This window comes from Branchiostoma belcheri, unplaced genomic scaffold (assembly GCF_001625305.1).
Source record: "Branchiostoma belcheri isolate BF01 breed outbred unplaced genomic scaffold, Haploidv18h27 scaffold18, whole genome shotgun sequence".
In the NCBI taxonomy this organism is placed as follows: domain Eukaryota; kingdom Metazoa; phylum Chordata; class Leptocardii; order Amphioxiformes; family Branchiostomatidae; genus Branchiostoma; species Branchiostoma belcheri.
In genome coordinates, this window is record NW_017803268.1 from 760,742 (window position 1) to 774,169 (window position 13,428).

General features: G+C 39.1%; 1 protein-coding gene across 1 annotated transcript; it reads left to right on the forward strand.

Moving 5' to 3' along the window:
* Nucleotides 1-267: 267 nt before the first annotated feature.
* Nucleotides 268-7,581, forward strand: LOC109467409 (gastric triacylglycerol lipase-like). The gene is made up of 8 exons (XM_019765364.1): nucleotides 268-427; nucleotides 1,667-1,983; nucleotides 3,031-3,181; nucleotides 3,591-3,683; nucleotides 4,146-4,298; nucleotides 4,518-4,589; nucleotides 4,804-4,875; nucleotides 5,363-7,581. Exons 1-8 carry the CDS (start codon nucleotides 296-298, stop codon nucleotides 5,645-5,647), a joined length of 1,275 nt encoding a protein of 424 aa, XP_019620923.1. The 5' UTR covers nucleotides 268-295; the 3' UTR covers nucleotides 5,648-7,581.
* Nucleotides 7,582-13,428: the final 5,847 nt, after the last annotated feature.

A 13,428-nucleotide genomic window follows, 5' to 3' on the forward strand; every position in this document is an offset into this window, starting at 1 on the left:
GATGGACGAGATGTGCGATTTCCCCATTTATTTTGCACGGGGGTGTTCAATTTATATTTCACTGCTCACAGCTGAATATGATACATGATAACAAAATAGCAAACATATTATTATTGAAATATTATATATTCTTAGATATTCAATACAATTTGACTTCATGTTATCTTTATTTTCGACATTTTTGTTCGAAATATTTAGGTAGACACCATATATTTTTGACACAGTTCACCCCCAAAACAATTATGGTATGCACCATGATGCCGCATCTTCACGTGACTGGTCACAAGGTGACAAAATGGCGCGGATTGCGGACGATGTTTTGCATGTTCTCGTTCTATTTTCCGTGATTTTGTCGGCGCCATGCTTTTCCCTGCCGATCAGAAGGTTATGGACAGTAGGAGAGGACCCAGAAATTCACATGAATGCGGTAAGATCGCTTGTCATCTTTTAGTTCGGTTGTATTTTACAAGGACATTGCATGAGTTACGTTGATGAAGGTTAGACACCCATGTAAACAAACTAGTACTACTAGTGCAAAGGAAATTCAAACTCTATCTCGCTCTACTACTGGATAAGTTACGGAGATAATTTCCGGACGTCCACCACTCATTCTTCAGCGTCACTAATGAACTAACAGAACTCGTTAACACTTGTAATGAGCAACTGGAAAAACCAGTTGAACATAATTCACTACAGAGACCTCCTTGCAGAGACTTATGCAACGTTTAGTCATAATTTGATAAGGTAATTCCTATTTCTACTTCTACACGACACAGGATAAAGTGCCTCAAAGTATAGTTCCATAGTAACCCTTACCATAGGAATTTTTAAAATTCTAAGCATTTAAAATGCCATGGTGTTGAAAAGAAGAAGAAAAAATTATGATGTTGACATCATGCCAAGTAAAACTATCGATTTATAAATTATAGGTGACCTACTTTACTTTTTGTATCTTACCAACCTTTTACTCATAGTCATAAGTAATTAATTTAGTAAACTATTATGGTGAAAACAAAAGCACACTTGAAAAAGCAGAAAAGATATTTAATTACATAGAGATTTGTTATAATGCATTGGTTACACATACTAGTATGTTAGCCGCGGTGACTGTTGCAGGGCTTCTCTTGCTTGCAGTCTTTTACATTAGCCCTAACAACAGTCGCGGAGCGGTGCATTGGACCAAATGAACAAACATGCGTTTTACCGTGCCGGAACACTTTGAGACCAAAGTTTGGACGTCCCTAGATTCCTAACAGCCTTACCTAACGTGCCGGGGTGTTTTGCGCGTCAACTGGCCCCTGCGCGACTCATACCGCCACTATTTGCGATCGCTCCCTATGTATTCATAAGCCGAGTGGCCGCCATCTTGAGTGGCGCAGGGGCCGGTTGACGCGCAAAACACCCCGGCACGTTAGGTAAGGCTGTTAGGAATCTAGGGACGTCCAAACTTCGGTCTCAAAGTGTTCCGGCATGGTAAAACGCATGTTTGTTCATTTGGCCCAATGCACCGCTCCGTGACTGTTGTTAGGGCTAATGTAAAAGACTGCAAGCAAGAGAAGCCCTGCAACAGTCGCCGCGGCTAACTAGTATGTGTATTTGGAACTAAACACTTGTGTCTAACACTAAATGTAGCATTTTTCTTAATTGTTTTTTTTTTATTATTCAGACTCAGTTGATCACCAGTAAGGGTTACCCATGTGAAGACTACACAGTCCAAACAGAAGACGGCTTTTTACTGGGGGTGCAACGCATCCCGTACGGTCGTAACGCCACCACTCGCAAAGGCCCACGCCCTGTCGTCTTCCTACAACACGGACTGCTGTCCGCCTCTACCGATTGGATCCTGAATCTGGCCAATGAGAGCCTTGCGTTCATCCTGGCTGATGCAGGGTTTGACGTGTGGTTGGGGAACATGCGAGGAAACACGTACTCCCGCAAACATGTCAAGTACACACCTGATGATGATGAATTCTGGGATTTCAGGTTAGCTCTAAAGAATCTAACTTACACGTGTGTACCTTAACTCCCACCTAGCCAAAAAAAAAGGACTTTCAGATTTTGGTCTCTTGTTTTTGAAATGAAGATATGCAGCCCAATAGGATATGGTGATAGTGATGATTTCAAACCAGTCTAGCTCAAAAGTCAAATGCAGTGAATGAACTGTTTAGCTACTCTTCTAGTATGGCTAAGAAGACAGACACTTGTACAGGAATATTTCTCCTAATACCACTAGTCCTACTCCTAGCTTTTTTCAACAAGTACAGGGAACAGTAGACAATGAGAATGCTTTTTAGCATTCAATTTGGGTTAAAAAGGGCAGCCAGGATTCAAACTCTTTACCTCATGGTCTAGATGCAGCTAGGGTGACACTACTGAATAGTGATGCATACCGGTTCACTGGACTTGGATCCGGACTTGTAAGAATGTTTAGGTTCAAGTCCAAAAAAACCTAAAAGTTAAGAACCGAGTCCGGACTTATTACCATAAAAGACCATTTCACATACCCCTTTTCTTTCCAAACCACCTAAAACCTTCTGTAGATTGTAAAGTCTTTGCTGCAAAACGAAGAAAACATTGCCATCGGGCATCGTCAAGTACCGGCCTCCATGTTATGTGGCCAAATTTTCACCCAGACAACATTGCAAGGTTGCCAACATGCAATTTTGTATATGCCATGGGTTTAGGTCTGGACTTACAAGTCCGGAACTGAACCTAAAGCTCTGGACTTGAGTCCGGACCTGAACCTAAAATTGGGTTTAGGTATGCATCACTACTACTGAACTGTGCATGCTATACTACATTGTACAACCTTAGCCTGGCTAAATCATGCTCCTGGTGGCCGCCCACCCAAAATGTAACGAAATGAGCCTGTGTAAACACAGGCTATAGCTAGCTACTACCTGTAATGCATTGCATTGTCACCATCTTAAATTTTGAAAATGAATCATCATCATGATTGTTTATCCTTGTAAGATCAAGAACATCCCACAGCAAGAATCTTAAAGAAAGTTTTCTTCTGTTTCTCCCCAGCTGGGATGAGATGGCCAAGTATGACCTGCCAGCCATGGTGACCTTTGCCCTCAACAAGACAGGTCAGAGTTCACTGTACTACGTGGGTCACTCCCAGGGGACAGCCATCGCCTTCGCACACCTGTCACAAGACCTGGAGTTTGCCAAAAAGGTTGGTCAAAGATTGAAATTGTGTATGGAAGTATTGTTTTGGGTGGCTGAACTGTGGGTCTGTTTGTCTGGACAGGATAGGTTGACAGCAGGTGGATCAGGAAAGATTGGCAGGCATAATGCCAGGAGGTTAAAAGGTCTGAGACACAGTAAATGGCTCTGATCAGGAGCCAGCAGGAATTAGAGGGGGGCATAGGGGAATATTCAGGAAGCAGAGCAACATTCCAAAGCCATCCAGAAATCTGAAATCTCTGATTGCTTGCTTTGTTTGTGCTTCAGGAATTTTAAGATTATTTAGTGAGGTTATTTTAGATCAGGTTTTGGGAAAGGGTAAAGGCTACTTAACATGGAATTAAAAAAAAACACCAATTTTACTAATACATTGTACTGTTGTTTTTTTATGTATGTAGGTGAAGACTTTCTTTGCACTGGCCCCAGTAGTGACCCTGGGGCACATCACAAGTCCTATCAAGTTCTTCGCACAGTTTGACGATGTCATCTCCGTAAGTATCATGTACTATACTACAGACATTTGTGTCAACAGTGCACTTAACACTGAAAACCTCCATTCCCCTTCTTTTGCCTAAAAATATGTCCTCGTGAATAGTGATGCATACCTAAACCCACTTTTTTGCATGTTGGCAACCTTGCAATATTGTCTGGGTGAAACTTTGGCCACATAACATGGAGGCCGGCACTTGCCGATGCCCGATGGCAATGTTTTCTTCATTTTGCAGCAAAGACTTTACAATCTACGAAAGGTTTTAGGTGATTGGAAAGAAAAGGGGTATGTGAAATGGTCTTTTATGGTAATAAGTCCGGACTCGGTTCTTGACTTTTAGGTTTTTTTGGACTTGAACCTAAACATTCTTACAAGTCCGGATCCAATTAAGTCCAGTGAACCAGTATGCAGCACTACTCGTGAAGATAGATAATAAATGTACTACCTGCATGTCTTTTATCAGGCGATGTTCCGTATCTTTGGAGTAGATGAGTTCCTCCCCAACAGTTGGTGGCTGGACTGGCTGGCTTCCTTCCTGTGTGACAAGTCCACACAGCAGTACTGTGAGAACATGCTCTTCCTACTGGTGGGCTTCGACCCAGTACAACTGAACGAGGTATGTGCATGAATTCCTTCATTTTCACAACACAGTTTGGTTTTTGGGTCCTGTATGTAAAAGGCAGGTTGAAAATGTTATGTATGATGACTTCAAAAGATGTTACTGTACAATGCCTGTAGGGAACCCATAGATAAGCGTCTACTACTTGTAACTGCTACTATACATTGTATATACTTGTCACTTGCAACTTGTCTAATGAGTTTTTATTTTCTACAGACGCGACTGCCAGTGTACTTTTCTCACACTCCAGCGGGGACCTCCACAAAAAACATGATTCACTTTGCACAGGTTTGTACATAAAGTACTCTGATCTCTCTGCCTTTGCTTTGGAATGAAAAGTTTGTTTATGGGTTTTGAATGTGAAACATTGCATATAATTTTTAACTGTTCATACAGGTTGTTGTTTCCTAGTTGACAGTTGATTTTCTGAAGTAAAGATGTACTGGACCTTTATAATTTATATAATAATAATTTCAATACACACATTGTAACTTATATACAGATGGTGAACTCCAACAAGTTCCAGGCTTATGACTATGGTAATCCAGATGAGAACAAGCAACATTACAACCAGGTAATGGCCATGGAAGGAATTCAAACTCTTTTTAGTATGTGATAAGTATAAGACATTCAAATTCATCATGGGAATTTTTGTGTCTTTTAGTAGTAGTCCCACTTTTTGTTTCAACAAATTCAAGCTTTCCATGAATGTGCTTATTCTCTTTATTCTCTTCATTCCGATACCTTTTATTTATGTTTACCGAAGGAAAACATATTCTTTTTTGCTCTGTTTCTTCTTCTCACCTTCTTCTTCTCCAAAGCAATAAGGTCAATGACCTGAACCAGACGTCTGTCACCATGGTAACAGTGTGTTTGGTTACATCATGTTGCAATTTTATAGCTGGAGGGATTTAGCCTCCTGTCTGACCATATACTAGTATATGATTGTGTTTGAGTAAGAATTAACAGAGCAGTACATATGCAAAGGTAAACATTATGCCTTTGCTTTGCAAATGTTACCTTTCTAGTAATTACACTTCTTTCTCTCTCTTCCCTTCCAGCCGACTGCCCCTGTCTACCCCATAGAGAACATGACGACGCCTGTGGCTGTGTTCTGGGGCGGTAACGACTGGTTAGCCGACCCCACGGACGTACAGGCCGCAATCCCGCGACTCAAGAACGTCGTCTACAACGATGAGATAAAAAACTTCGACCACATGGACTTCATCTGGGGGAAAGACGCAACCAAACAATACGACAAGATCATACAGATCATCCGCAAAGCCGAACTGGTGTCGTCTTACCGCTCTGCATTTGAGCCTGGGCCTGTGGTGGTTGAACATTGATCAGAGTAAAAAAAAAGCCATTTAGGTGACTCCACTAAGTTCTCTGCAGATTGTAGACTTTGTTATTTCTGTATATAGAAATATTTATAGAAAATAAAATATTTTTGTATTTGAGTCGAGTGCAACCATGACAATATGCACACAAGCCATTTCCATGGATACTGCACAACTATGCCAAAAGAACAAAATGGATGTGCAATTGCTACAGCATGCACATTTGTTTTGGGCTTTTTATTTTACATTTTAAATTAGATTACATAGTGACAAGTACATTTACAAGAAAATTGGTACTGTATATGTTGGTTTCGCTTCCTTGGTGAGTATGTTGCTATTTGTATATGGAGCTGATCTTGAGTTGCTTTTGTGCATCGTATCATTCAGTGTTTGGACTAGCCTATCTGAACCAGAGGGTTGAGGGTTTGAATCCCTACCCCTTGTTACTTGTAATACAATTTATTCCTTATGACATGACACCCTTAGCCATGGTACTGGTCCTCTGCTTGCTAATTGTTAAAGAAGTTAGAAGAATTTCTCTGCACTATCACTTTGATACATACATTTGTTTATTTCTTTATTTACATGTACTGAATTTTTTCTGTCCTTCTTACATGTACGTGTAGTGCCGTATAAGTTTTCTTATTTTTTTATTTACACTAGCTTATGGAGCTGGTCATTAGTGTCAGTGTTATGAAAATTCCTGAGCATATAAGTCATCATTGATTGATTTATTGTTTATTTATTTATTCCTTTTTTTATTTGGATTTGTGACAAGTACAGAATGTATACTTGTGGAAGGGAGGGCAAAACAGGTGTATTAAGACCGTTACAAGTTGTGTATTATTGTTGAATAGATTATGTTTTGTGCATCAATGGGATGCATTGAACTTTATGTTAAGAAAGCCGTAGACTTATGTTTGGAAGTCTATTGCTTAAATTGAACAAAATGTGAACTGTAAGATATTTTTGTCTAAACCTTATATACCAGTGGTGCCAAATAGGAACTGCAGAATAAGGCATTTTCTCTTATACACATGTAATAAGCACACCTTTTTACTTTCAACCTTTTATTCACTTACATGTAGTATGTATACACCTTTACAATGTTTACCTGTACATCAACTTGAAACATTTGAGTGGTTTTAGTGTTAAGATTATCTTATCTTTCTGTGATTTTTTCTGCAGTGGAAGCCATGTAATGTATAGAAAGTTTTAAAATCAATTATAATATATCTTACAAGTCTGAACAATATATTATAAGTGAGACTTATATGCCACATTTGTTGTAGTTCAAGATCATATAGATTATTATTATTATCATATAGATTATTATTATTAACTGATATACTCTTGTAGCAAGAACAAATAAGCTTATTCTTGCAGTTAATAGTTGAGTGGCAATATGGTAAGGTACTATTTAGAAATGTAGACATTTTTTTAAAGCACTTTAGTAGTAGTACTTGAAATCATATCACTCAGAAATGTTCACAAAGAATTTTAGCTTTTTCCTCAGATTTGTTGAAAAATACCTTTTGTAATAAATTGTATGGGTTTGTCTGTAGAAAGATCTAAACTTGACAACATACATGTACATGTATATACGTGGAATCATGTTCAGCAAATTTTACCTCATAAGTATCTAACAAATATGTAGATTATATTTAAAGTATGTGTCCGTAGCTCTTGAGAGTTTTGAACAAGATTAATTTAAATTTTAACTTTATTGACGTGTATGAAAAGGGGAAATATTTTGTGTGTTGGTATTCCAATTGGGAGTGTTCAACGTGAAAGGATTGTTATGATGAAATAGAAAATATTGAATTATTAAAACGTTATCAACGATGAAAAATTTGTCCCATGATCAATTAACTATTATAGAGTCTAGCGGACCGAGATTTAGTTGGCCTAGATTTCAAGTATTTTTTTTTTTATTTTCTTAGGCCACAGCAAGTAAATTTTATGGATGACATCCTCAGCAGACTCCAAGTATGATGCGATAGGGCGAAAAAAACCCAAGGCGGGCTAAAAAAGAGAAGATTCCTACATTTTCACATTTTACAATTCTTGATTTACATACCAACATTACAGACATACAATATAGAGTTATAATGTTGCCTGAATTGCATTGGTATTGGCATTTTATTTATAAACATTGTTAAGCAAGAAATGATACCTGGTATTGTGGTAGCCTGGCCTGGCCGGTACCTGAGTTTCCGTAAACCCTGTTGTTCCTTTGTGTTAATCCTCAGAAAATGTATCAGACTTGATGAAATATAGATCTTGTTGATATGCAGGCTTCAATGTACTATATACTGTAGATAAATGTACTAAAATACATCAATCCCTCGCTTTTCCATGGGTATACTGTTGTGTCAAACAAGCTGCAATGCTTAATACATGCTGCCATACTTAATACATATAATTGATGGTGAATTCAACACCAAGGACAGCTCCACACTAAGACCGCACAACAAAGTATTTATGGGCGAACCCCTCAAAAGTAGTCTGGGCACAAAGTAGTGCTGCACAATAATAGAGAAAGGTGCAGAGACTGTTCTGTGCATGGCATTGAGATAGAACGTGTGGTAAATGTTAGAGGAATACGTCAGTTTTGAGACTGTAAAAGTTGAATTATGGTGCGTGTTCAGTCGGCGTAGATTTGCGCTTGGATACTTGTCCCACCTGTGTGCGTCGCCTGCAGTTCCATAACCTTTGACACTTGGGGTCTCCCAAGTGTGCGGCGCGGCGTGTTATGTGTGAATTTTCTCCAACATTTGAGGTAAATTTTCGGCTTTTTGCCCGCAAATTATCCGTCTCAATTGTACAGTATATCGTCTGGACGTTTCCAGGTCGGATGTGTGCCGTTCTTTGGATGTTTGAGTGAGAAAATTCGTATAATTTTCCTGGCGCTAGCGGGCGGAGTTTGGAGACTGGAGACGAAAAATGGCGACTGCCATGGCGGCGTGGCGTGGTGCTGAAAAAGATTTGTTCTTGCGAGGTAAGACAGCAAACTATCTCCTTGAATGTACATGTTTGTACTTCCAACAAACCTGTAGCAAAAGACCACGTTATAATTCGTTAGTTTAACTGTTATATTCCGTAGAAATTTGCGTTTTGTGGAACGATATGTCGCACCAAGGAGTTTCCATAATTTACTTTGGTCGCACACAAATTATTGTGGGCCATTTTGTACTTGAGTATTTTTAATAGGAGGTTGTTTTCCCGACTATCGTGGTTTTGGGGAACACTGAATATATTTCTTTCGTGTTGAGTGTCATTGAAGAAAGCTAGGAGAAAATTTCGTTGCTAAACCTGTTACAAACACGTTTTTTTGTTGTTGGAAATTTCCACAGTTTGGCCCAGTGAACACCTTTTGGAACGTACCGCACGTGTGCATAATTAAACCCACTCAAATTATGTTCCCGCCAAAAAAGACGCGTAAACAAGACTTTCGAAGGCTAAAATTTAACTACATGTAGGTGCATATTGTTGTATTATTTACTTCTGAGCACCCAAAATTAAATCTGTGCACAAGTGAAATTACATAATAATTACTCCGTGAAGGAGGTCAGGACCTCCGGACGGAGTGTTGTGATCGGCTGATTTTTCATGTTTGCAGTCAAAACACTGGGTTCTCTTTGTGTAATCGGCACGCAATTTTATACGACGTCTGCGGGCATGCCCGTGTTGATGCACGAATGTGTATTTTTGCCGTTGCTGCTTTCGCGGTCAATGTAATATTGCAGACGCACCCCTACAATTACGAGGCGAATTGGAATGGTCCAGAAAAACGCGTTGTTTGGAATAGCAGTGGGGGGGTGGAACTTCATGCAGATACGGGGTGGTTTTGATAAGTGGTTCCAGATGCTTTTGCCCATTCTTAAGACATGCCAAGTTTTTTGGAAGATGTTCGCAGCCAAAACGCATTCTTCCGTACGTCGCATTTCTGTGTAATTTCGCATGTGGTGTGGCATTATGTCCGGGATGATGCACGTCTTTTTATTTTTACCGTAGCTGTTTTGATATAGAAGTAAATGCATATTTTAGAAACATCCCTACTTTTACAATCCTGTGGAATAGGCCGTAGGTTTAGGCAGTTGTCTGGTAGCAGAGGTACTGTAAGCAGATATCCTGGTTATCTGGCCGGTGGTAGTAACACTCGCGGTGCTTACCGCAACTGTTGCTGGAATTTGCCCTGTTCCAGGCGCGCTTAATTAGGTACAGGCACGGTAAGACGGTGGGACTGTGTTTGTTACTAGACACGACCATGATAGTCCGATCTTTATGTGAATGCAATGATTGTGTGTGTGTAATTAAAATGAACTTCGAACTTGAAGCACAGTATCTTTACACGCCCTGGGAGCAGTAATGGATTTAGCTCTTTTTATGTTTTATGCTTGTGACGCGCCCTCATTGTATTAACCGTTGCCTAATTATAATGTCTGCACAGTAGGTCTGGCGTTGACGCTTGGGATTTTGTTGAAATATATAAAACTTCACGGAGGATTGTTACCTATGGCTTCTTGTTATAGTTTAATTTCGGTTTTGTTGCTGCTTTTTGAATCAGAGGTTGTCAATTTGGTACATGTATTTTACTGGATTTTATACTTCATTGCTAAATTATATCTGTTATTGATATATAATTATATGACGCAGTCACTGTGGTTGCACTGATTTGATTTTGAGGATGAACTGCACGCCGGTCTGTCACTACGGTATTCTTTCCCATTGCTATGCGCGTTCGGAAAGGTATCGGGTTACAAGACGTTATTTTGGCCTGTTTTGGACTACCCGTAAAATATTTGAAAAGAAACAAATAATATTTAGGGGTGAATTTCGTGAAATTAAAATGAAATTATCGTCTTAACATCTTTTAAATGTTAGCTTTTTATGCTAAATCCCTGATTTTTTCAAAATTTTGCTCAGAAAGACGATTATTTTCGGGTTTCCAAGCACAAGTCATGTCACGTTTTTAGGCAAACATCGTTCAAACCTGGCTACGTATATTACCCCAGATCCCCAATTTTTATATTTTCGCAGACTAGGAATAACATCAAAAATCGTGTTTTAGGGATTTTTTAATTTCTGATTTTAAGTCTAGTTTTTGTCGACATATTGGTGAAAAAATGGCATTTTTTGACATTTTTCTCACTAAATTACCCATAATTCAAAATTGAAGTCATTTTTCAAAAATCCCTAAAACACGATTTTCGGGACAACCGTAACGGTCATTTTGAGCCGTAAATGGGGTATGTTTGACTCTCCATGTTTCCAGGTTTGAACGAGTTTTGCAGACATGTCCTATCGCCAGAAAGTGTGCATTGTGTCATTCATACAGGCGTAAAGAATCATTTAAGTATTCAAGGTCACCCAAGGATACGACAGTAGCTTCGCTACATGTTACATACCCACCAAAAATTATAGCGGACATGTACTGTCCAGGAAACTGTTTGTATCTATAGAAAAGTGTTGTTTTTTATCTACTGCGAGGCACTCAGGTAGAAGGGCTTGTTTTGCCGCTTTATTGTAAATGACCGCAGGTGACCCCAAAATGGAATTGCCCAGATCGAACACAGTTCGGATTCTATGAAATGTGGGAGCTTTGCAGCCCAGATTTTACCACCGTGCTGTGCAATCTTGGTCCTTATTATATTACATGCATTTATAGTATGTGTACTTTGTATTTCTATTGTTTAATTGTACGCAAATGTGACCGCCATTTTTGTGGCATATGTATTTGTTTTATATGTGACAGTGTAGTTTTTAATACAATTACACAATTCAATAAATAAATCACTATGGAAACCTTTTTCCTTATGTAAGGAAGAATAGGACGTGTTCACATGTCATCACCCTTGCCCCCCGTGCGCCACCATGTTGAAGTACGTATTGTACATGTACAGCCCCAACCCAGCAATGCTTTGCCAAGAAAGCGGTTTCTCTTTTTAAGCAAATAGTCACTCTCGGGCCATCCTCGTCGCACAAATCTGAATTTGTTTTGTGTGGTCATGTCCAGAGTGTGCCCCCGCGTGTTCTTCCCAAGTTTGAAGCGAATCCATCGTGCCAGACTTAAATAAATCGAAATTTACTTTTTTACTGGGCCTAACATGGGTGACTGCGTGTCTTGTTTTGAAGGAAAATAGTGCCAGTTGCATCAGGTGTATTCCTCATTTCAAAAGTTTGCAGACGTTGTTTTCAATTTTGTCAATTGTGCTTAACATAGATTCTTTTTGAGCGAAAACGCAATAATTTAGATGGGTAACTAGACACTGTAAATGGACCAAACAAACCATTGCTAGATTGGAGCTTTTAGAATCTTGGAAAATTGCCTTTTGTACATATTTTTTAATAGCTATGGGCATTACAGGAGGGAATGTTTTTGCAACATGTTTTTCTTTGACAATTGAATTTCTCTTGAGTAAAATCGGGGTTTTGATGTTGGGACTAAAGTTGAATGTTGTGTGACCTAATTTCTTGATTGGCCTATTGCTGTATTTCTATACACTGACTTTTGTTTCTCCCGTTTTCAAGATAAGGACCTGAAGCCTGGTCTGAGCGGAAGGAAGAACCACACTTTTAATTGCAGAGCTGTGTGAAAGAAGATGGGGAGGTACAAGACAACACTCCACATGCCTTCAGGTGCACAAACTTACACTTGCATTTCTCTCTTTTGCCCAGTTCAGTCTGCATGCCTTTTTTCCGTGAAGAGCCCTTTATTACTTTTAACTTTAACCGGCAACTTTAATCCTATGTTAGGCGTCACTGAAAAATTCTTCGTATCGTGTAGTTGAAAATGCCAAATTGCCCCAAAATTGTCACTTAAACCTTTTTTTACACTTGTCTGAACATGTGGTTGATTGAAAGTATTCTGCCATAAAATTTTTTATCAATTTTCCCGCCAAAAAACCTAATTGGCACCCTCACCTGGTTAATTAATTAGTTAATGGGTATAGTTTTGTTCTGCTGCTTCTGAGATTTGATATGAAGGCCAATAGCTGTTTCCAATGCACTGACTTTTATTTATCTGTCTTAAAGATGACGTTGTGGATGATCCAGAGACCAGACTGTAGCAGGATGAAGGACCATACTTTAGCCAGCAGATCTCAACCTGTGTAAAAGAAGATGGGGAGGCAGATCTCAACCTGTGTAAAAGAAGAAGATGGGGAGGCGTGAGTATGTTTTCTTTATTAACACGAGACAACACTCCATATGCACACACTTGCACTCGCATTTCTCTTTTTTTGTAAGGAGCCATATTGTATAGTTGAATGCCAAATTGTCCCTTTAACTTTTGTACTTAAATTCTCCCCCCAAAAAGCCGGCCGAATCAATTCAAATTTCCATGTTGTCACCCTCTTAATATTGTATGAAATGCCGCTTTAAAATTTTCGTCACTCTTCAATTCTCCTGCAAAAAAAACTGCCAAATTGCCGCAACTTTGTTGCTTTAGATCTTTTTGCACACTTTAATTCTTCCGCAAAAAACTGCCAAATTGCCCCAAAAATTGTCGCTTTAGACCTTTCTTCACACATCGGTTTTCGTGCAAAAAACTGCCAAATTGCCCCCAAAATTGTCGCTTTAGACCTTTCTTCACACTTCAATTCTTCCAAAAAAAAAATGCCAAATTGCCCCCCAAATTGTCGCTGTGGACCTTTCTTTACACTTAAATTCTCCCGCAAAAAACTTGTATCTTAGAAGGCCACATTGATTCAATAATTGTTAAATATCCATTTTCCCGCCAAAAAAAATTGATAGGGACCCTCACCTGGTTAATTAATTGGATT

What these genes read in the sequence shown, in the direction of transcription:
- LOC109467409 (XM_019765364.1), top strand. Translation starts at nt 296, where the DNA reads ATGGCGCGGATTGCGGACGATGTTTTGCATGTTCTCGTTCTATTTTCC. An exon ending in ACCTGGAGTTTGCCAAAAAG is followed by an intron (nt 3,182 to 3,590) that starts GTTGGTCAAAGA and finishes TTATGTATGTAG; the next exon opens with GTGAAGACTTTCTTTGCACT. An exon ending in AGTTTGACGATGTCATCTCC is followed by an intron (nt 3,684 to 4,145) that starts GTAAGTATCATG and finishes GTCTTTTATCAG; the next exon opens with GCGATGTTCCGTATCTTTGG.